The sequence below is a fragment of the Podarcis melisellensis genome (genome assembly GCF_964234715.1).
Source record: "Podarcis melisellensis genome assembly, chromosome: 12".
Taxonomy (NCBI): domain Eukaryota; kingdom Metazoa; phylum Chordata; class Lepidosauria; order Squamata; family Lacertidae; genus Podarcis; species Podarcis melisellensis.
Window position 1 is genome coordinate 54,126,998 of NC_138544.1, and position 22,978 is coordinate 54,149,975.

At 43.2% G+C, this 22,978-nt stretch overlaps 1 protein-coding gene across 4 annotated transcripts in view; it reads left to right on the forward strand.

Moving 5' to 3' along the window:
* Nucleotides 1-19,088, forward strand: part of NKTR (natural killer cell triggering receptor) — a 35,581-nt gene extending 16,493 nt beyond the window's left edge. For 3 of the 4 annotated variants that reach the window (XM_081931461.1, XM_081931460.1, XM_081931463.1), the window contains 11 exons: nt 2,166-2,195; nt 3,162-3,307; nt 5,010-5,235; nt 7,341-7,493; nt 8,464-8,551; nt 9,386-9,531; nt 10,567-13,419; nt 14,884-14,979; nt 15,227-15,286; nt 15,619-15,723; nt 17,759-19,088. In XM_081931461.1, coding sequence (XP_081787587.1) covers nt 2,166-2,195; nt 3,162-3,307; nt 5,010-5,235; nt 7,341-7,493; nt 8,464-8,551; nt 9,386-9,531; nt 10,567-13,419; nt 14,884-14,979; nt 15,227-15,286; nt 15,619-15,723; nt 17,759-17,837 — 3,982 coding nt within the window. In that variant the 3' untranslated portion in view covers nt 17,838-19,088. The remainder of the gene's footprint in view (nt 1-2,165; nt 2,196-3,161; nt 3,308-5,009; nt 5,236-7,340; nt 7,494-8,463; nt 8,552-9,385; nt 9,532-10,566; nt 13,420-14,883; nt 14,980-15,226; nt 15,287-15,618; nt 15,724-17,758) is intronic. The other variant, XM_081931462.1, reaches the window with a different exon arrangement.
* The last annotated feature ends 3,890 nt before the right edge of the window (nt 19,089-22,978 follow it).

Consider the following 22,978-nt stretch of genomic DNA (forward strand, 5'->3'; position numbering starts at 1 on the left):
ATTCAAACCCTTAATAGTTAATTATCAGACTTCCATTTGAAAGCTGGTGGTGTTTGGACTGTAGTTTCTGGTAACTATTTTATGAATTGTAATCAGACTTGTCTTAAACTTCTGTTTTAATTGATAGAATGTGGATTGTTTCACAGTGTGCATTATTCATCCTTGCAGCAGCTCTGCTAGATTGGTTCCATTTTATTGATAAGGGAACCAAGACTGAGTGACTTGCCAGTAGCTACCCAGTGCATCCATTGATGCAGTAAAACTTGAACTTGTAATTCAAGTCCCTGTATATCACATACTGCACCATGTGAGCTCTGTAAAGAATCAGATTATCAAAATGATCATCCCTTTTACTGAAGGGCGTTTCATACATACATAATCTTGGTGGGATGTTGGCTGTGCATTACCAACATAGTTGGAACAACAGTAATCATAACAGGACGCCCAAAGCCAAGTACCAGCAAGGTAATACTTGGTAGCGCATTGTGCTCCTTCACTAGTTTTTCAATGTTCTTTGGTGTCAGGAACACTTAACCACCTGCTTAATATTCACTGTTCTGGATAGTTCTCTGAAAGGTAAGCATTTGCCTCAGGTGTGATGCTCAGGGATAGCTAGACGTCTTTCAGGACGTATAGCAAATCACAGGTTTCCCACGTTTAGGTTTGTGCGGTGCAAAACTTTCTGTCCTTCCACATTTCTGCTCACTATGTTGTATACCGCTGCTGTCTGGCCACTGAGGGTCCCAGTATTGCTGTACAGCAGTCTTGCCACACCTCCCACAGTGCAGGACCAGGCCCGTAAGTCTGCCACCCTTTCTTAATCCAGAACAAATGGGAAGAGTCCTTGGCTGCTACTTGGTAATAGTGCCTTGAGCACCCTGGTCAAACAGAGACCAGATGGGCAAGCTCCGAACCTCTCTTTCCCATAGGGAGGCAGGGGGCTCCTTTGGCTGCTGTTCAGGCAAGGCACTCAAACAAGCATTGCTTTTGGACTTGGTTACCAAAGCCAGCCAAGAACAGTGGACCCTGATAATGAACTTGCTGGTTTATAGGAAACTTTCAAGAGGAATATTTGATTATCTTGAAGACTGGAACGTAAGTTAAGAGGACTTAGGAGGAGGACTCTTAATCAAAATAATGAACTCAGTGGTGGTTCTTGCTTTTTGTGACCAAAATTCTCTGCGTGGTATGCAGAAGGGGTGTGTGCTATACTTGGGTTATAACTTTCCCCCTGAAATCGTTGTATCATCCTCTTCTTGAGCCGTTGACAGATGGGAACTGTTGGAATGTATGACTTGAAAGGGTTTATTAGTGACCGGTACGGTGTTTAGAGGAACGAAATTTACCTCCTGATTATTTTTAATCTCCTTAAAATACAAGCCATTGTAGGAGTAGACAGAAACAGGACTTGGAGTTCAATAAATTAAGAGTCTCAGCTAAGGCTGCAGTCTTACACAAACTTACCTGGATGGAAGCCCCATTGAATTCAATGGGACTTAGTTGTGATTAGATGTCAACAAGATTTCAGTGCTAGCCTTTGGTGTTACTTGACCATCTATAAATTTTACCGATACTTTTCTAGAACAGTGGCTGTACACCAGTCTCTAGTGAAAAGGTTTGAATCTGATTTGCAGACCCAGAAGAATAGCGGGAAACCAATTTGTTTTGCAGAAACTGATTTTATCCCCTTTTTTGTCTAATAATTAAAGTTTTGTGTAGCATACGGTGTTGATACAAGCACCTAAATTATTATTGCTGCGTTTTAGTGTTGTTGGTAAGAACCAGATGGCAATGCTGTTCAGTAGAGCAGTATGAATCTTGTTGCAATAGATGAAATTTGTGCACATGTACAATTATTTGCCCAATATCAGCCACAGTGAAACTGAGTTATTCATGTATGTGCTCTGTCTGCATGCATATCGCCTGAACTGGAGGAATAACTGAAGTGTGGCTTTATGCTGTAGTAATAGTAATTATTGAAATATATTCCATTTCCTGAATTTCATATGAATCTTAAGCATTGTATGCAAAAATTATTAACTTGGCCCTGTTTTTTTCCTTCCTTTTTTGTTTTATGTGCCACTCTTCCTTTTTACCTCCTCATCTGAACAACTGATTTTTTTCCACACACACAAAAAAAATCACCTTATGTTGTTGTTAAGCAGAACTACAAAGCCTGCTCCTCATCTTGATGGGTAAGATACAGATATTTGTATTCTTGCACTTTAGGGCCATTTGGGCCAAATCAATGGGAAATTTCTCTTGGACATGCACTTTTAAACCAGGAAGGCTCAAATCTCTGCTCAGTCCCAAAGTTCAGTGCATTCTGTAAATTTTATACATGGTGGTTCTGTTCTTCCACCCCACTTTTTATCCTTGTATTATATAAGATCATTTAGAGTTGTTCTTCTAAAAGTAAAAGGGCCTCTCCTATTCTCTTTATGATATGCACATGAGATACATATTGGTTGCTGTAGGAACACATAAAGAATTTGAACAGGATAGGCAAAAACTGCTTTTTAAAAAGCCCAATTTACTTCACCTTAAAAACAACCTATGTGTGTAATTAAAAGTGTGTAATGTGTGACTTGGGGACGCGGGTGGCGCTGTGGGTAAAACCTCAGTGCCTAGGACTTGCCGATCGCATGGTCGGCGGTTTGAATCCCCGCGGCAGGGTGCGCTCCCGTCGTTCGGTCCCAGCGTCTGCCAACCTAGCAGTTCGAAAGCACCCCCGGGTGCAAGTAGATAAATAGGGACCGCTTACCAGCGGGAAGGTAAACGGCGTTCCGTGTGCTGCACTGGCTCGCCAGATGCAGCTTGTCACGCTGGCCATGTGACCCGGAAGTGTCTGCGGACAGCGCTGGCTCCCGGCCTCTAGAGAGAGATGAGCGCACAACACTAGAGTCTGTCAAGACTGGCCTGTACGGGCAGGGGTACTTTTAACTTTCATGTGTGACTCCATATGTGTCTGACATAAAACATGTAACAGGGCATAGCATATTGGCTCTGCATTTTGCCAATAATTTTAAAGCTTTCTTAACACAACCTCTTTTTAAATGAATTTTCTGTGTTAAGGATAACATTTGTTGCATGAAGTCACTCCAAGCAATTACTGCTGGCATATAAACCCGTGCACTTTTTTGCATCTTCTGTTTCTGCAGTGTACATGTTGTCTTTGGATTGGTTATTTCTGGTTTTGAAGTAATAGAACAAATAGAAAATCTGAAAACTGATACTGCCAGTAGGCCATATGCAGATGTGCGAGTTATTGACTGTGGGTTGCTGGTTACAAAATCGGCAAAGGATGGTAAGCCATTGCATACTTCCTCGAAATCTATGAGATAATATCATAATTTGTATTAGATCTAGGTATTCTGCAACTCAAAGAAACCCCCCTTTATGTGCTTTTACTATGCTTCCACTTTGTAACATTATACTGAGTTTGGTCATATTGTGTTGCTACATTTGGGAGAATGCGGGCTGCACATTGGAAAATACTCATTTGTTAAACCTAGGATAACGTAGGAATATTAGAAGTGTGCTTCCTTATTAAATTTTAAATGTTTAAATAATGGGTGAAATTCTCTAAGCTTAAATCATAGTAAAACAGGACATTTTCATGATAAAGTTGACTACGTAGAATGAGTTTACTCTCTAACATGAGTGGCTAACCATTTTCAGGCCAAGAGCTTCATTGGCCCATGGTCAGTCCTCTTGCGGGCCAAAGTGTGGTCATTTTATTTTTAACAGTTGAAGACAAACCTTGGGGTATCTTGGGGTCATAAACCTTTTGGCATCATAGAATAAGTGCATGGGACCTGTTGGAAGGGTCAGTTTGTGTGTGTGTGTTTGTGTGTGTGTGTGTGTGTGTTTAAATGACAAAATAGGGGCACATCCTTAAGGGGCTACAACAAACCTTAGGGCATCATGACAGGGGACCCATAGGAGCAGTAATAATAACAAGAAGACAGATTGGAGTAGGGGACCACAGAAAATCTCTTGGAGGCTGTGTGGAGCCTCTGGGCGTGCATTAGCCACCCTTCCTATAACACAATGCATCTGTCAGCACCCTACTCTTTATGATTTTGCTTTTTAAGATGGCCTATTATTTTTTACTCTGCATAAGACTGTGATCCATACAGATGTAGGCATAACGTTTCCCACAGGAGAGTGTGGTGCTCATTTTCTCTCCAGTGTGCCCTTGGCCTCATTTGTACCACAGCCATCACTACCAGTGGCATAACTTGTGGACCAGGTTGCTAGACAGAAGAGGGGGGCTGGCTGTGTTGGAGGTGCACACTGGTGTTATGGAGGGCCTTGGAAGGAAAAGGACTTCATTGATGCCTGTGCAGAAACTATCCAGTGGGCACTGTTAGACTAGCAAGTTCAGATAAATTGCATCCCAGAGTCTTTTATATTGTGTGTGCGTACCTTCAGCAGCTGCAGTTTTTACGTTAAACAATAAAGCACTATGAGTATCCATTCTTATGCCATCTTTAAGACAGGAAAATGAAAGCAGGAAGGAAAAGTTAAGAACCTGGATGAAAGAAGTCTTCAGGGCTATTTAAAAGATAAGGCAGGAATTAAGATGTATATTTGCTGGGGGTGACATTGAGAGTTAAATACTTTTACAATATCAGTTGCTGACATATAGCACAATACCTGTCTTCCCACAGATAACCAGCACGTTGATTTTATATGAATGTATCTGGATGCATTTTCTCAAGGCAAATGGCAGTAAACCATGGCTGCATTGTCCAGCATTAAATTGTCTAGCATTTGGTTAATGCCAAATTGCCAGTGTAGCCTTTTTATGTCTGCCCAGTGGTCACTCAGTATGACTAGAACTAGCATACTATCTCAAATATTTAGAAACAAACAAAAAAGTGTAAGGATCTAATCATGATCCCCAGAGTTCATTGCGTTTGTGGTTTTACCAACCATGCTGAATGTGAATCCGTATGTTCCCAGTGTGAATTACAAAAATGTATTAACTTTCCCATCCTAAGCGTTGGAGAAGAAGAGAAAGGTGTCTGCTCACTCAAAAGCTTCAGATACTTCCACCAGCAGCTCGTCTACTTCATCAGAATCATCATCTGACAGTGAATCTGAAAGTGAGAGAAGTAGGAAAAGGAAACGCAAGCGGAGAATGAAAGCTAAACAGTCAAGGAAGCGACGAAGGGAAGAGAAGAAAAAGGAGGAACCCAAGAACAAACGGGCATCAAGCCAAAGAAGGTATCTAATACATTATCACAAGAAGAGATGAATAAGCTTTTTTATCAAGGTTTTAATGTTTTATTCACTTCTGTTCATAGACCTGTAAGCTTCTCTTGAGCACCAAATTTTAAGATTCTTGGCTTGCAGTGAAGATAACTGTCTCACTGTCAGACTTTCTGCATTTGGAAATAATATTCCAGGGCATAATCTGTGAAGTTGACTTTGACATGTTACATAAATTGATGCTGACATTTATTAACCAGCCCTAACCATTTAAGCTAAAGCACATCACAGTAAAATGAGTAGGGATATTCATGGGTCCCAATATTTGCCTTGTAGCTGTGCATTCTTAAATTCTTATCTCTTTCTGAGTTGCTCTGTGTTCTTCTGATTTGACCTATGTGTGAGTTTCCAAGCTACCCAGTGTAAAATCAAACACCTGTTTTCTCCCATTTGCTATAATGGAGAATCTAAAAACAGCCAGCCCCAAAGCTTTTACATGCCTACAAATACGTCTTGCAACATAAAGCTCTTTAGAATGTGGCTGCTGAATTCTGAAGGGCTCTGGTTTTGTTTTGCTTTTGGTAAAAGCAGAGCATTGTGAGGTTTTAAAAACAAAAATGAAGCTTTCAACTCTTAAAAACAACAACACCCATTTCCACCAACACTCTGAGCTCTTCTGTGCTCCACAGTCATTATTTTGGACGGCGTCGCTTCTTGCAAAGCCCATGAACTTGGAGCAGGAGGGAAGACCACAGCTCCAAGGGCTGAGTATGCCCCCCTGACCCCTCTATATAGCTTCTGTAACTCTTCCCCAGGCCACACCCTTCACTGAACCTGCAGCACAGTGTTTTTTGGTTGGCTGCAAAGCATCCTTAAACCCTGATTATTCCTTTCACTTGTCTGAATGAAAAATAAAGAGGGATATGTGAAGATACTGTATTTTTTGCTCTATAAGACATACTTTCCCCTCCTAAAAAGTAAGGGGAAATGTGTGTGCGTCTTATGGAGTGAATGCAGGCTTTGCGGGCTACCCCAGAAGCCAGAATAGCTAGAGGGAGCACTGCGCAGCGCTCCCTCTGGCTGTTCTAGCTTCTGGCTTAGCCACGCAAAGCTGCCGCAGGGCAGCGGGTAGCCTTCATCCCGCTGCCCTGTGGAGGCTTCACGCGGCTATCCCTGGCTTTTGCGGGAGGTGGGAGAAGGGACAGAGGTGGGGGAAGCTCTCTAACTTCCCCCACCTCCCGCAAAAGCCCCCAAGAGCCGCACTCCCTTTAAAGAGCTGCACGGAGTGTGTGTGGCTCTTAGGGGCTTTTCCCCAAGGGCTGCCCTTCTCTGGGAAAAGCCTGCAAGTGCCGCACACATGCTCCACACGGCTCGTGAAAGGGAGCGCTGAGCAGAGCCTGGGATGCATACAGGCTCTGCTCAGCGCTCCCTTTCAATATTTTTTTTCTTGCATTCCCCCTCTAAAAACTAGGTGCACCTTATGGTCAGGTGTGTCTTATGGAGCGAAAAATACGGTACATCCCTACAGTACAAAACTCTCATTCATTCCTCCACCCACTTTTGCCCTCTGGTCCTGCTCACCATGGGCATTGGCCCTTGGGGCAAAAAAGCTTCCTTATCCCTGACCTATGGAAATAGAGGAGAAATATGTGACACAGAGTAACATAGAAACAGAGTGGGGAGCGGGGGAGAGTTATTAACACCACACTTCGATAAGAGGGAGCCCCTCAGATTGCCTAGTTCTTTAACCTACATACAGAGCCATTGCATACCCTGCCATATGCGAATCTATGTCACTACTGGAGCTCTTTGAATTCCACTTTTTGCCCTCGAGTAAATTAATGCATCTTATCTAAAGGAATAGAAGCAGATAACCTGCAGGCCTTAATTCTCTGCTTGTCTGGAGAAGTAAATTGTGCTGACTTAAAAGAAATTCAGGAAGTAAAAAGTTTAGGAGTTTGATTCATCGTCAGGCTATTTAAGTTTGAGAAAAGCTTCTTACAATGCAAGGAAAGTTGATGTAGAAAGTTGTCACATACAGAATATAGCCTGACACATGCAGTTCTCATTTGGGTTTCAAAAACTGTGTGTGTGTATTCTAAATTGCTCTTTCTATTCAGCCATCCTGACAGAAGCGAAGAAAATGAAAAAGCAGTGGACTCAAATGCAAAGAGGGACAAGCCCGTTGTCCGTCCTGAAGAAATTCCTCCAGTACCGGAAAACAGATTTTTGCTCAGAAGAGACGCACCAGTTATAAATACAGAGCCTGAGCCGTATGCAGCAATTTTCTTCTTGTTGTATTTGTTCCTTCTCTGTGGGACTGCTCCTTTTAAGCAATCCTTGAGCCAATTATGTATTTCAAGTTAGGGAGTTAGTGGAGGATTGTTGTAACTTGCAATAATACCTCAGCAGTTATGCAGTTCATATGCTTGAATTTTGATGGGATGCTTGCGTACTCCCATGGCTGGAAAAAATGTATTTTACATGTAGGAAACCAAGGTCTTTATTTTTTGATGGAAGAAATGGCTAGCTATTGTACCAGTTGCCGTTAAAAAAAAATGGGACAAGGGTGCAGAATAGTCACAAAGTATTGTATTCCAGTTTTTGTTTTCTCTAAATGTTAGCCAGCTTTTGGTTTAGAAAGATCCTCAGCATGAACTCTCTATGTCCTGACCATTATAACCCCTGATGTTTCCAAAGGAGTAATTCCTGGTCCCCAGACACTTCTCTCATACCTAGTGGGGTATATGCAGCAAAGGGTGGAGAAATCCTACATGCCCATTTCATTCTTGGACCATGTGGTGTAGGCCCTTGGTCAGGTTAGTCTCATAGCAATTCAGCATCTTTGGGGAAACTCATTTCAGGAAGAGTCAGATTCTTCTCTATTGGATTCCTTAAAGAGGCGTCTTTCTTGGGGGCACCCCAGTGAAAGCTTTGATGTCCAGGTGATCCAGCAGGGGAGCCACATGAAGGAATGCTTTTACAGTATGTGATTCCACCTCTCAGCTAGGAACTGTAGAGACTTGTTTGCCTTGGGTGACAATTCTGTAACTTAGGGGAGGGGAGGGAGTGCCAACCAGATGGTTCTGAACTGTGTCTTAGCAAAGAAAAATCTATGCAATTAAGTGTGTGGCCATTTGAGTCACTTGTTCAGTTTGGACTGTCTTTAACATTTGACTGTAAGAAACATATATTATTGCCAGTGCTGTTTTCCTTATACCTGTATAATTCTTAATATTTAAGGAAGCTGCTTGATGTAGCCCCGGTTTTGAATGACCAGAAGCCTTCAGTATCTAAATCTGGAAGAAAAATCAGAGGGAGAGGCACAATAGTATGTTTTCCATATTTCCCCCCGCCCTTCAAGATTTGTAACTTACATGAGAGCTTTATTTTGGCCAGTGTTTGAAAGCTACCTTTGTTTGCTGACCACTTGCATACAAAAATTCATACTTGTCCCTGGATGCAGAAGCAGGAATGAAGAGGTTAATTACAAAGTATTATTTATTCTATTTCTCCAAGTGCGGGATGCCGGACAGCTCCCAACATGATTCAAAAATGAGTGGAGCTAAAAAAACACCAAATGGTTATAATTTTTTTAAAAAAATAAACAAGTTACCTTATAAAAATAGCACTGAATGAAAAATAGTGATATAAGTTTCTCTTCTAAATGGAGATGGGGATTGATAGTAAGGCATTATAAATTGGCTGAGAATGTGAGACCTCAAAAGGTCGAGTAGCAATAAACAACTGAAAAATATTATCAAAATGTATTGCAGTGTTTGCCTGTTGCTTGCAGAACCTTTATATGGCAAAGAACAGAAAGAGTAGAAGTGGAGATGATTTTTTAAAGCCCACTAGCCAGATGCTGTATTTTAGCTTCTTGTGGGCTCTATGTTCTCCTGTCACAAAAGCTCTTTCTCCAAGTTGAACAATGTCTCCGCTCGTACCTTCCTTTTCTCTTCCTGCAGAGTTCCTCTGGCAAGGTTTGCTTACCTGCACAGAAAATCTGCAAGTAATCTCCAGATTTGGGTGTGACATATGCTCAGTATATGGTTGCCCCCAGACATTTGTCTTTAATCGTAGATAAGCCTTGATGATTGTGTACGAGCGCTATTGTATTATGGATTTTGTATACAATTTTGCTTGTGCTGTTGTATTTTTCTAGCGATACCATACACCACCTCGCTCTCGCTCGTGTTCAGAATCTGATAATGATGAGAGCAGTGAAACTCCGCCACACTGGAAAGAAGAAATGCAGAGGTTAAGAGCCTATAGGCCACCCAGTGGAGAAAAATGGAGTAAAGGAGACAAGTAAGACTAGCTCTCTTAAATTATTCTTGCCCCATAAAATAGCAAGTTGATTACATATAGGCACGAGATGAATAAAGAGAGTGGTAATAGCAGATTCTGTAAAGCATCTATTGCACTGCAGTTTAGATAGACTTTGTACCTGGTAAGAGAGTTTATTTTTAGATGGCTACAAATAGGGCTGATTGGGTAGGGAAATTTTACTTGGGTGCTTTGCGTCTAGTTTACATCCTGTTACCTGGAACAGGGTGACATATGTTAATCTTACTCGCTTGCAGAAAATTCTTGAGTATTAAAACAGTTTGGGGCTGCATTGTAAAAAAAACCTATATGAACAGGTTAAAAAAAAAATCTAACATGGAACGATTTTTGTTTATGAAAATCTGTTGAGTTTGCCCCCAAACTGTTTCATGAAACTTTACTTATTTGCATGTTGTGAAGCTCCTTTGCCCCACCCTCCACCCCCTGGGCTGTTTTCATTCCCAGTGAACAACCATCATAGCTTTAACAATTCTCCCCCCCCCCCCCAATGGGATTGCTTTTGGAATGAATTCCATGGGTACACACTTATGCAAAAAACTATTCATCTGAACAGTCAGCCAAGTTAGTTGCTCTGAGGACGTGTTCCTGAGTATTAACACAATTTTGTTGGATCATATTTGAGCAACTCCTTTGAGGCATGTGAACTGAGGCTTTGTTTATCCACTCAGATGTAGTTCTGTCATTTTTGTTTTCTTTACTTGAGGTAGAGATACTGCTCTCAATTTCATGTGTGCTAATGGTTGAGGGCCTTTTTAGGAAGATGCCTTTTTAGGAAGATACCAGCCCAGTACGTCCAGGCATCTGCAGATCATGTATCCAGGTCTTTAGACCCATACTGTATGGCTCCTGAAAACTCTGCTAGAGAACATTAGAAGCTAAGCAAGCATAGTCAAGGAAATGCTTATTAATTAATTAATTAATTAAATTTATATTTCATCCAAAGATCTCAGGGTGCTCACAAGATACAGATAAACATTTTTTTCATTTTTTTCTTAGGTTGAGTGACCCGGGAAGGTGGGATGAAAGAAGTCTGTCTCAGAGGTCAAGGTCATGGTCACATAATGGTTATTCTGACCTAAGTAGTGCTAAATACAGTCGCCACCACAAGAAACACCGGAAAGAGAAAAAAGCAAAGCACAAAAAGAAGGCCAAAAAGCAAAAACACTTAAAGAAGCAGAAGCAAATTAAAAAGAAGAGGTTATCTACTTCAACAGAGAAAGAATCTTCTCGTTCTTCTGCTAGAAGGACAAAATCGCCTTGTGATCGGGACAGGGTGTCCCGCTCTTCCTCACTTTCTTCTAGAGATGACTCCTCCAGAAGGGACTGGTCCAAATCTGATAGAGATAAGCAGAGCTCATTGTCCCCGTCAAGCAGGGACTCCCGGTCATACTACAGGTCTAGAACCAGATCCAGAACCAGATCCAGATCTTATTCCAGAAGAAGTTCTAGGTCAAGAATGGCTTTTAAGTCTTCTCAGTCTAGGAGCAGATCAAGATCCAGGTCCAGTTCCAAGCATCTGAAGATGGTGTCCAGTTCTCCCAAAAATGTCGCAGCTCGTTTAAATGAATTCAAGCCTGTTGCAGTCGAACCTGTCATGGCAGCATTGCCACAAAATGACAAAGTTGTGATACAGCCCGTTGTTGCCGAAAGCATTCCGGTCATATCACTTAGTGACAGTCCTCCGCCTTCTAGATGGAAACCTGGGCAAAAGCCTTGGAAACCATCCTATGAGCGAATTCAGGAAATGAAAGCAAAGACCACTCACTTGATGCCTACCCAGACTGCCTACAGTTTAGTAAGTGTCAAAGATGCAAGCACATCCTCTTCATACCGTAAGCGACGGAAAAGTTCAGATAGTGACCGCAGTGATTATTCAAAAAATCACAGTGATAGAAGTTCAGAGAGTTGGCGAAGGTCGAGGAGCAGGACATCTCGAAGTAGATCCTACTCCAAGTCTTATTCCAGATCAAGAAGTCCATCCAGCTCAAGATCTCGATCAACGGTTAGATCCCATTCAGTTCATAAATTCCCCAGTGATCGGTCGTGCTATAGTGGGTCGTCGTCTTATTTTTCTCTAAGTGAGGATGACCGACAGAAAAGCAAAACGAAAGAAAGTGGGCACTTGTCAAAGAAGAGACAAAGCAGCTCTGAAAGTACTCTTCTATATGCAAAAGATGCGGCTTCTCAGAAGCACAGGGAGAGCGTGAGTAGATCCTCTCTGGACTTCTCCACAGATAGTGAGCAGGTGACAAAACCACAGCCAGTGCAGGAAAAAGGGCCATTGCAGCAAGAAAAAGCAAGCCGGAAGCGAAAGAAAAGCAGCACTACTTGCGATGGGAATGAAGAAAAGCCCGGGTCTGAGTGGGGCAGTGACCATTCGAAAAAAAGACTTTTGGAGGAGAAACTGAGCTCCCCAAGAAGCGGTCGAAAAGCAAAAAGGAAAACGCGTGCCGATAGTAAGTGGGACTCTGAATCAAATTCAGAACGAGGCGGAAACAGGAACTCTAAGGAAGATTCAAGATTGTCTTCTAGCAAGGAAGAAGGTGAAGCCACATCAGACTCTGACACAGATCTCAGCCTCAGCAAGTGCAAGACAAAGTTGGATTCCTCCTCAGGTACACTCAAGACGAGCAAGCAGTTCTCCCCTTCCGAGACGGAGAGCTCCCATTCCAACTCAGGGGCCAGGGGGAAATCCAGAAAGCAAAAACACGGCTCCAAAAAGAACCTCAAAAAGACACATTCCAAAAAAGCGAAGGAGAAATCCAAGGGTAAAAAAGAAAAGAAGCCTAAGGCCCAAAAGCGAAAGGAAACATTTCACTGGCAGCCGCCTCTGGAGTTTGGAGAAGAGGAGGAGGAGGAAATAGACATTCCTGTAAAGCCACGCACCAAGGATGAGAGAGAGAAGCCAGTCGTGACAAAAACAGATAAAAAGCAAGATCAGGATTCTGAAAACGATAAAATCCCTCAAGACCAAACAGGGAATGACAAAAAGCTCAGTGAAGAGAATAAAACCGTGGGCCGTACATCACCTGCCGTTAAGAATGTTTTTAAAGTTAATGGGGAAGAGGCAACATCAGCACATGCTCTAAATTCAGAAAAAAATACAGAAATTTCGGAAAGCGCTGGTGCTGCAAAAGTAAATAATGAAAATGAGGTGGATGTAACCCAGATGGATGACATGGAGATTTGTACTCCAGAGCATAATTCGCCCGTGAAGGTTGATGTGGAACTTTCTCCAGTAAGTCTGAAGGTGAACCTGCAGGACATTAAAGTTAGTAAGAGCACAGATGTGCCAAGCAGCTCTGAAGCGGAGAGTGCAAAACCAGGACTTGATGCTAGAGAATTGATTGGTAGCAAAGAAGGCAACACACAGACAGAGAAACAAAGACCTAAGCCTGTCACAACCGTTGCTGCTGTGGAAAGTGTGCTGAAGACTGAGCTGGTGGAAAATCCTCAGAGCAGCGTAGCTGATAATAAATGGAAACCGTTACAGGGAGTAGGGAACCTGCAGCCTGCAGCTTCGGCAGCTGCTAGTAATCCTTCCGAAGCCAAAAGCGTGGCCTCGTCATCTGAGTCAAAGCCACAAGGTTTGAGAATAGAAATTAAAAGCAAAAACAAAATTAGACCAGGCTCCCTGTTTGATGAAGTTAGGAAGACTGCCCGGCTGAATCGGAGACCGAGGAACCACGAGAGCTCTAGCGAGGAGGATTCTCCCACACGGGAAAACAGCCAGTCAAGGAGCCATAGCCGGTCACGAAGCAAGTCGGACCCGAAATCCAGGCACAGAGCAAGATCCCATTCCTATAGTCACTCCAGAAGTCGATCAGGAAGTTCCACCTCTTCTTACAGGTAAGTAAAATTACTTGCATTTTACAAATAGGCATGGCTATTTCTTTATGGACAGTCATTGGGATGCACACATGCCTGTTCCGTCCCTGTTTCTCCCCCTTTGTGTCAAAAACGGCATGCGTGTCAGTGGTTGTGTGTGCCTTAAGCACACACAAACACTTGGTTGCCTGTATTTCTTTCATGAAATGTATATACCGCTTGATGGCAAAGAATAAAACATAACAATTGTTAGTAAAAACAATTAAATCGTTCAGAAAACTAGACCCTGCAAGAAACCGAAACCACATCAGCATTGTAGGTATCTGTGTTGTTGTTGATTAGTCGTCTTAGACTCTCCGTGATCCCATGAACCACAGCATGCCTTGGAAACACTCACTTTCTTCTTAAAGCTTCTCCTTTTTTATGTCCCTGGAGTTTTCTTGGTAAAGTACAGGGGTACCTCGGGTTAAGAACTTAATTCGTTCTGGAGGTCCGTTCTTAACCTGAAACTGTTCTTAACCTGAAGCACCACTTTAGCTAATGGGGCCTCATGCCGCCGTGCAATTTCTGTTCTCATCCTTAAGCAAAGTTCTTAACCCAAGGTACTGTTTCTGGGTTAGCAGAGTCTGTAACCTGAAGCAACTGTAACTCGAGTGTAATGGTTCTAGGGATTGCTCGTGCGTAAGTTGTCGCCACTCCTGGCTAGGTTACCTGGTTGAACCCTTTCTGTCTGGACAGCCTCTCACTTCGTGGCTGTCTCAATCGCTGGCAGAATCCGTCAGTGGGCGTTTCTTGAACTTCTTCCAGCAAAGAAGTTCTTTGACGCCTAGTCTCCTCCTACTCTCCCTGCGCGGAAGTCTTCTGCGCAGGGTGGGTGTGGGCAGCGGAGGACCCGTGCTCTCCCCGCTGGTCTCCAGTGAGGAGTCCTGGAGCCCCCTCGCCGATTCCCCCTTCTGCTCCCCTTCTCCACTGGTTCTACGCTGATTTACCTCCCCAGCAGATGGGCTGCCTCTCTCCCTACTGGGACCCTCTCCGGCATCCCTCTGGAGCCTTCCCTCCGCCTCTGGCTCCGATGGCAGTTCCCTGACATTGAGGTACCACGGTACTGGAGTGGTTTGCCAGTTCCTTCTGCAGGTGGATCACATTTAGTCTAAACTCTTGGCTATGACTTGCCTGTCTTGGGTGGCCCTGCACGGCATAGCTCGGAGCTTCTCTGAGTTATTCAAGCCCCTTCGCCATGACAAGGCAGTGATCCATGAAGGGGAGATATATGTGTAGGCTTGTGCAAACAAAAATGTTTTTAGCATGTGCCGAAAAGTGTGCAGTGAAGGCTCTTTCCTGATACCCATAGGCTATTTCAGTGTTCTTTGTCAATGGGGCTAACCTATTGGTCACTATGTGCTCTGAAAACCATAAAACGAACCCCTGGGATTAGCTGGACCTTACTTGGCACAGCTTTTAAGTACATCCACTTGAAATCTCTAGGTCACGGAGTTACACCCGAAGCCGGAGCAGAGGATGGTACAGCAGAGGCCACTCAAGAAGTCGAAGTAGTTCTTACGACAGTTGCAGGAGTCACAGGTTAGTACCAGCAAAAGGGATGGGGAAGTGCTGGAGAGGAGAGAATAAATTCTTGCAAAAATCTGCTTGAAGCCTCGTTTGGTTTCTTACCAGAGGCACTCTGTAGATTTAGTATGGTTTAAAAATAAACACGTATTTTGTCACTTGGGGAAATAGTTATAACTGGCTTTAATGCAAAATAAGCACAATATTGGGATATCTTTCTTACAGTTTCAAAATGTCATGTCATTCTTTTCTTGTTTAATAGTCGCACTTATAGTAGAAGTCGGTCCAGAAGCAGCTCTTACGATCACCACAGTCGATCAAGGTATGCTAAGAGATCATTTTTGAAATATGACTCTAGTAGATAGGTTAATAACATCAAATTTAAATGATGCAATGAAGGTGCTGTGGCTTACTTTTCTAAACAGGCTTATTTTACTTCAAAATTGAAAGAGAATAATGGAAACATAGCTACACTGAATGGGTGCCTTCTATAGATTTTTTTTTCATTTGAGTTTAGTTTTTAATTCTCTATCATATTGTATTTAATCCAGATATATTTTCTGTGAATAAGAAAGCTTTGATGTCTCTAAGTTTATTGAGGCAGATTCAGTGTTAAACAAAGTAAGTCATTGCTTGGTTTTTCACCCATAAAAGCAGGTCCTATACCTATGACAGTTACTACAGCAGGAGCCGTAGCCGAAGTAGAAGCAAAAGGAGTGGCAGTTACCACAGATCTCGCAGTTATGACAGACGGTCCAGGTATGTGGTTTTTGGCAGCTAGACAGAAGAACTTTGTATAGACAAATGCCTTTCACCTTCTCTGTTCGAACTACTTGTGTCCCTAGCAGTAATGCGAATCGTTTACGAATCTTGTGCAGTTGCCAAAATTCCACAAAAATAGGAGCCACCCAAGGGCTCCAAACATAATTATAATATAAAACAAAACAGTATAAATCACAGTACAGTAAAACATTAAATGTCCAAAACCATTAACAGTAGAGCAAAAGTAAAATGTCAAGGCTACATAGTTACCCAATACCAAAAGCCTGGTAGTGCCACAACTTGTGTGTCACAGTGGAAAAGTTCTGTGTTCTATGCAAGCTTCAGCTGCACGTGTGATGACAACAGAATACAAAGCAAGATCATTTCTAATTGCCTTAACAGGTGAGCTGTTTCCTATTAGAAGAGGTGTTCCTTGTCTTCTGAACTCAAGTCATTTAGGGCTTTGATGGTAATAGGCGCCTCAGACTGTACCCAAAAGCTACAGTGGTGCCTTGAGTTGCAAACGCCTCAGGTTACAAATGCTTCAGGTTACAAACTCCACTAACCTGGAAGAGTTACCTCAAGTTGAGAACTTTGCCCCAGGATGAGAACGGAAATCGTGTGCTGGCAGCGCGGCGGCAGCAAGAGGCCCCATTAGCGAAAGCATGCCTCTAGTTAAAATAAGTTTCAGGTTAAGAACGGACCTCTGAAATGAATTAAGTTCGGAACTAGAGGTACCGCAGTAATGTGATCACATGTTCCACTGTGAAGCCAGTGTGATCACATACAGTGGTACCTTGGGTTAAGAACTTAATTCGTTCTGGAGCTCCGTTCTTAACCTGAAACTGTTCTTAACCTGAAGCACCACTTTAGCTAATGGGGCCTCCTGCTGCTGCCGCGCCGCCGCCCAGTTTCTGTTCTCATCCTGAAACAAAGTTCTTAACCCAAGGTACTGTTTCTGGCTTAGCGGAGTCTGTAACCTGAAGTGTCTGTAACCCGAGATACCACTGTATTCCAGTGACAACAGTTTGAAGTGTCCAAACACTTTTCAGAATGCCTCACCTAGTAGATCGCATTACAAGTAGGTCACTCTGGATCTGACCAAGGTTTGTGCAGCAGTGGCCAGATCTACTTTCTCCAGAAACCATAGTGGTGGAAGGGTGCTTCAAGCTACAACTACCACGTTGCACCCCAGGGGATCCCAGGCTACACACGTGATCAAAATAGTCAAAACAGATCAACTCTCCTATTGAACAAAGGCACATTTGTCTTGTCTCAATTAGATTTCAGTTTGTTAGCTCACATCTAATCCATAACTGATTCAGAACTTACTCTGCCTCACTGGTCTCATAGAGGAACAAAGAACTAGGTTATTACATTTGATTTTTATTGGTAGCTAGAACAGGCAGCTGTTGAACTTGAGAAGTGACACAAACGTCTCTTCATATTCTGTTTAAGTGTTTCTGAGAACACCTGATCACTGCTTTTTATTCCCTGGAGTGGTCCTGATGTGTAGTTTTCCATTAACAACCTTGATAACTGTTAGATCTCATTACGGTGCCAAGGCCTCAGCTTTCCACCACATGGCCTGAAAAGGTGTAATTGCCCCAAGTTTGGGTGTTGAAGAAAATCAATATTTTAAAAATTGTCCCTTCTTACTGTCTTACGCCAGACTTTGTGTTCTATTACCTCTTTTTTATGATGCTTTGAATCAAAGTAGGTGTTGGCTGTGTACCAAATTAGGTGGTAGGTTCAAAATTGGCAAAAGGCAACCTGGGTTGGGGGATCCTGAAATATACCTCTAATTAGAGTAGTTGAGCTTTCATCCATTTGAGAGTTTGAGAAAAATCCATGCTTGAAATAAGCAAGCCTTTGGCGGGGGCTGGAAAGCATATTTAACATAATGAAATGTATTTCATTTCTTTGCCATGCCACTCTGCTCACAATGGGGACTGCTGCAGAATTTTGTACTTGAAAACGTGACACTTCAGCAGTGTAGACCTTCACTTGTTTCTTGGCTTTTCCCCCCTAGATCCTACGGCTCAGACAGTGAAAGTGACCGCAGTTATTCTAACAACCGAAGTCCCAGTGAAAGCAGCAGATACAGCTGAAAGCCATAACCATTGGAAATATGGATTGTATTTAACAGGGGTTTCCCCCCATCAGTACTGTGCAGGCCCTTTTTTCTCAGTATTCCCAAATAAAAACTGACAGATGCCTAGTGAGGTGAGGCCTTACAACTTCTGAGCACAACTTTTTCATATGCTGTCTTCTGAATCCTGGAGTTAGATTTATCAATCATGAGAGATTTGGATTGGCAGATATCCTTATGTATTGAGAGAGGCCTGATGTGTCAGAATTACCTCTTGGGACTAACAAATGGCTTCTAGCCTTTTCTCAAAAATACGCTGGCAGCCATGAGACTGTGAAGGAGGAAGAGGAGAATACTGTTCCAAGATTAGCTTCTTTGTAGAGTTACCTAAAAAGCTTGTATTATTTCAGTGGTGACCTGGTATAAGCCTTTACACGAGCGGAGGTGGATAAAAAGATTTAAGGCAGGTATTTCTGTCTTTCTGCAGTACAATATGTAATACTTAGGTTCAGGTGAAAGCTTCACAGCCCTTTCTTGGAAAAAGTTAAAAAATGTATAAAGGTGTATGTTAAGCCTCAAAAGTTGGTAGTCTAGAGTTCTATTTCAATTCTGTATCCATGCTATAAGAATGTAGAAATAATGTTGCACCCTGGATTTGTAAAAGCTGACCTAAAAAGCCTTTAACATTCTTAGTCATGTCTTTGAACACTGGGAATAGTTTCAGTGGGGACTTTCTGACCACCCAACCTTCAGTGAATGAGACGATAATTTGGTGTTTGATTTTTCCCACTGGCTTCAGAATACCACCAGGTATTTATACTGTTAAGATTTTATACTGTAGCAAAGGAAGACATGGGAGTTCATTTTCAGTGTTCAGCACCAAAAAGAGTCTCAAAAGTGACAGCAAACTGTTTGTAAATGGGTTTACAAACACTCATTTTCAATTCAAAAGCACTGTATTTCTTCCAGTGCTTTGATTCAGCAGTTAAAGAATTGTTTGTAAATGAACATTTCAGTGTAAACAAATTTTCATATGAAATAGCGATGTTTTCTAACAGCAGAACTAGCCCTTCTGATAACTGGGTGTGACAGCAGAGGGGAAAATGCTGTCTGTAGTCGTGATACTGAATTTAACTTTCTATTATTTTGAAATGCTGTAAATTTCTTAAATGTTATCAAATCCGGATTTTTTTTGTCAAGAGCTAACAGCTGTACATTTGAAAATGTGATTCTCTCCCCCCCATTGCAATTAAAAATATAAACCATTTAAGTATATTGGATATTGGTTATTCGGTGCTCATCAAACCATGGCATCCTCCATTACCTCAAATGCAAACCTGGGTTGATAGAACTGAGATTGTTTTCAAGCTTTTTCGACTTACAGAGATTGGGTTACATCAGTTATTTAATTCCGTCATTTAATTCAAACCAACTATTTAATATATTTAAATAATAATTGTCAACTTGGCCTATATGTCAATTGCAAAACAACTATTTTATTTATTATTTTGTAGGCTGCAAACGTGTTTTAATTGCTATAAATCCCTATACTAATACTCATGTTGAGCATACTGAAAAGGTAAGTATCTGATTGTCCCAGTTAGCCTCCACATATCTTGAGCAATCACTGAGTATGGTGTTGCTTCTCGCTGTAAACCATTATCTGCAAGACTTAGCTCAGTGCAGATCCTGGGAGCTCGCAAACAGGGGTGTTTGTGAGGGCATTTAGCAGGGGAGGCCCAGATTTCTGTCTCTTGGTTGTCCATTGCAAGAGTCTAACCGCTGGAGGAATGTGATGCGCAGAAGTAGCATCGGGCCCACGGGCCTTAGTTTGCCTACCCATGTCTTAGAAGCAGCATAAGGATATGTGGTCAGAAGGGAAATGGGGAGACTCCCAGCATTTCTGCCCGTAACTGAATGCACCAAAGGTGTGCTTTAGATCCTAGCCCTTTATCATGAGATCTCGGGGTTCTTCATAGGATAAAATGCAAGATGCAAACACAAATAAATAATTAAAACAAAACATCAAAACGCTAACAGCGGATTCCAGTCTTGTCCTTCCGAGTACAGTGGTACCTCGGGTTAAGTACTTAATTCTTTCCAGAGGTCCATACTTAACCTGAAACTGTAATTAACCTGAAGCACCACTTTAGCTAATGGGGCCTCCTGCTGCTGCCACGCTGCCGGAGCACAATTTCTGTTCTCATCCTGAAGCAAAGTTCTTAACCTGAAGCAATATTTCTGGGTTAACGGAGTCTGTAACCTGAAGCATATGTAACCCCAGGTACCACTGTACCCACTTTCCCCATTGCTAGATCTAGTAATCCTGATATCAGTGGCTGTCATCCTCTAACAGCAAGCTAGATAAGGGAACCACACTATAAGCAATAGCACTGGAAAGGCAGAGCTGTTTCATATGCCATGTGGAACAGGATGTTAGGCCAAGGTGGTCGAATTCTGGTGGTACCACTTCAGTCCCCAGCTGGAGGGTTGTATTTTTGAATGCTCCCATGCCTGTAATAAAGCACCAACATCGGAAAATGAGGTTCGTCTAGCCCAGGAGTGGGGAACCTGTGGCCTTACGAAATTGTTAGACTCCTGACTCTCATCAGCCCCAGTCATCATGAAGAAGAAGAGTTTGGATTTGATATCCCTCCTTTCACTCCCTTTAAGGAGTCTCAAAGCGGCTAACATTCTCCTTTCCCTTCCTCCCCCACAACAAACACTCTGTGAGGTGAGTGGGGCTGAGAGACTTCAAAGAAATGTGACTGGCCCAAGGTCACCCAGCAGCTGCATGTGGAGGAGCGGAGACGCGAACCCGGTTCCCCAGATTAGGAGACTACCGCTCTTAACCACTACACCACAGCACGGCTCCAAACCTTTTCCTAATGTGCTAGATGATTGCAGCTGGTATTTTTTTAAATGATAATAAAAACCTGCAGAAGTAAAACCCACCACCACAATCTGGCCTGAATGCCAGGTTTTCCAAGTTCTCAGCTGATGTTTACAAGCACAGTGGTGGCAGAACTTTAAGCTTTCAGCCAGGGTTCCACGTGGTTGGCTTGCTTTAATAATTCTGTACCTGGTTGCCTTAGTCATTTGCTCTTTTATTCTGAATGTAGCCTGGTGGATCCGATCGTGAGGGTGGGAAAATGTGTATGCTCCATATGGCACGTCCCTCATTCTCCAGAGCACTTCTCAAATCCGTTGAAAGCTTCTGCCCGCAAATGAAATATTCAGTGTGGATTTGAACAAGCCTTGTTATGCTGTTCAATAACCAAGCAGCACTGTACAATGTCTCATCTGCATTTGTTTGTTGAGGTTTGGGGCCTTTCTGCTTTTCCCAAGAGCAGCCCATACGCTAGCTGAAAATATTTAACATGCATTCTCCTTCCCATAGTGGTTATGTGGAGAGCCTGTATGGTGTAAGTGTCCAAGAGTGCTTGGACAAGGTCCAAGGAAACCCAGATTAAAATCCCAACACAGGCACAAAACTTCCTGGGTGACCTTGGGTCGAACGCCATTTCTCAACACATCTCAGGGATGTTTTGCATGCAATAGATCCCAGGTTCAGTCCGTAGGATTGGGAAAGATTCTTATCTGAATCTTAGAGGTATCCGCCTATCAGCGTACAGCAGGGGTGAGGAGCTTGTGTCCCTCCAGATATTGCTGGTTTACAACACCACAATGCCTTCCACATGTGCTGCGTCAGGAAGATTTTGGGCATCACGTGGCAGGACGGAGTCTCACACACAGATGTGCTCCCGAAAGCCCACATTCACAGCATGTTTGCACTCCTCTCTCAGCGACACCTATGTTGGCTTGGGCATGTTCACAGAATGGAAGACGGCAGGAACCCCAAGGATGGGCTCTATGGGGAGCTGGCTTTCGGTACCAGGCCCATTGGCAGACCGACTCGGTTTTACATAGATGTCTGCAAATGTATGGGATGCGGGGGGCGCTGTGGGTTAAACCACAGAGCCTAGGACTTGCCGATCAGAAGGTCGGCGGTTCGATTCCCCACGACGGGGTGAGCTCCCGTTGCTCGGTCCCTGCTCCTGCCAACCTAGCAGTTCGAAAGCACGTCAAAGTGCAAGTAGATAAATAGGTACCGCTCTGGCGGGAAGGTAAACAGTGTTTCCGTGCGCTGCCTTGGTTCACCAGAAGTGGCTTAGTCATCCTGGCCACATGACCTGGAAGCTGTACGCCAGCTCCCTCGGCCAATAAAGGGAGATGAGCACCGCAACCCCAGAGTCGGTCACGACTGGACCTAATGGTCAGGGGTCCCTTTACCTTTACTGCAAATGTGATGGGAGGACTGGCAACTTCATCCCCACCATGTGGGAATTCCTTGTAGATGACCGCAGTGCCTGGAGACAAGACAGTCAGGTTGTGTATGTGAGATTTTGACCAGCTTCGGCCCATCTGAAGCTGAAGCTGATACAGGCTCGTCTTATCTTGAGCCCAAGCAGAGCGTCGTCACACACAGCGGAAGGATAAGCATTATGTGCCACATTCTTAACGTGCATCTTGCCTCTGCAAGAGCAGAGAAGCAACACCTCTCGGAAACAAAGAACACCGAGAGAACAATGAAAAACAGGAAACCAGTGTACGTCACATCCAGTCTCCCATCCCGTGGGAATCCAACAGTAACTCTGACTGTGGAATGCAAAACAATGTCTTGTGACTGCAGTTGCTGCTCAGTGAGGGAAATAGAAACCAACAGTGTATCCATAGCAGTGATGTTAGAATTCCTGCTCCATGATTGCAGTCATGGGATTTTTGTCTATCACATGACGGTGTATGTTTTGACTCCACAGAGTGGGAAGTGACAGATTCAGGATGTTTGTGTTACTGTGTTCCGTGAAGTGGGACTATTGCCCTTTGTTCTTTTTCTCTTTGTTGTCTGATCCTAGAGAGAGAGGGAGCCGTGTTGCAGTGCTCCGTGTGTGTTTATATGTAAATAAAGTAGATTAGCCAAAATGCTGAGTTGCTGAGATCTGTTACGCAAGCTGCGAAGACTCTGTGGATCCCTAAGTGTGCCGATGTCTGTTGGCATTGGTCGCTGTGATGTTCGGGCAGAAGAAAGCTTTTGAAGCACCCGAACGATTGACCAGGAAGGAGGGAACATGCCAGTCGGGCATGTGTCTCTGCCAGGGT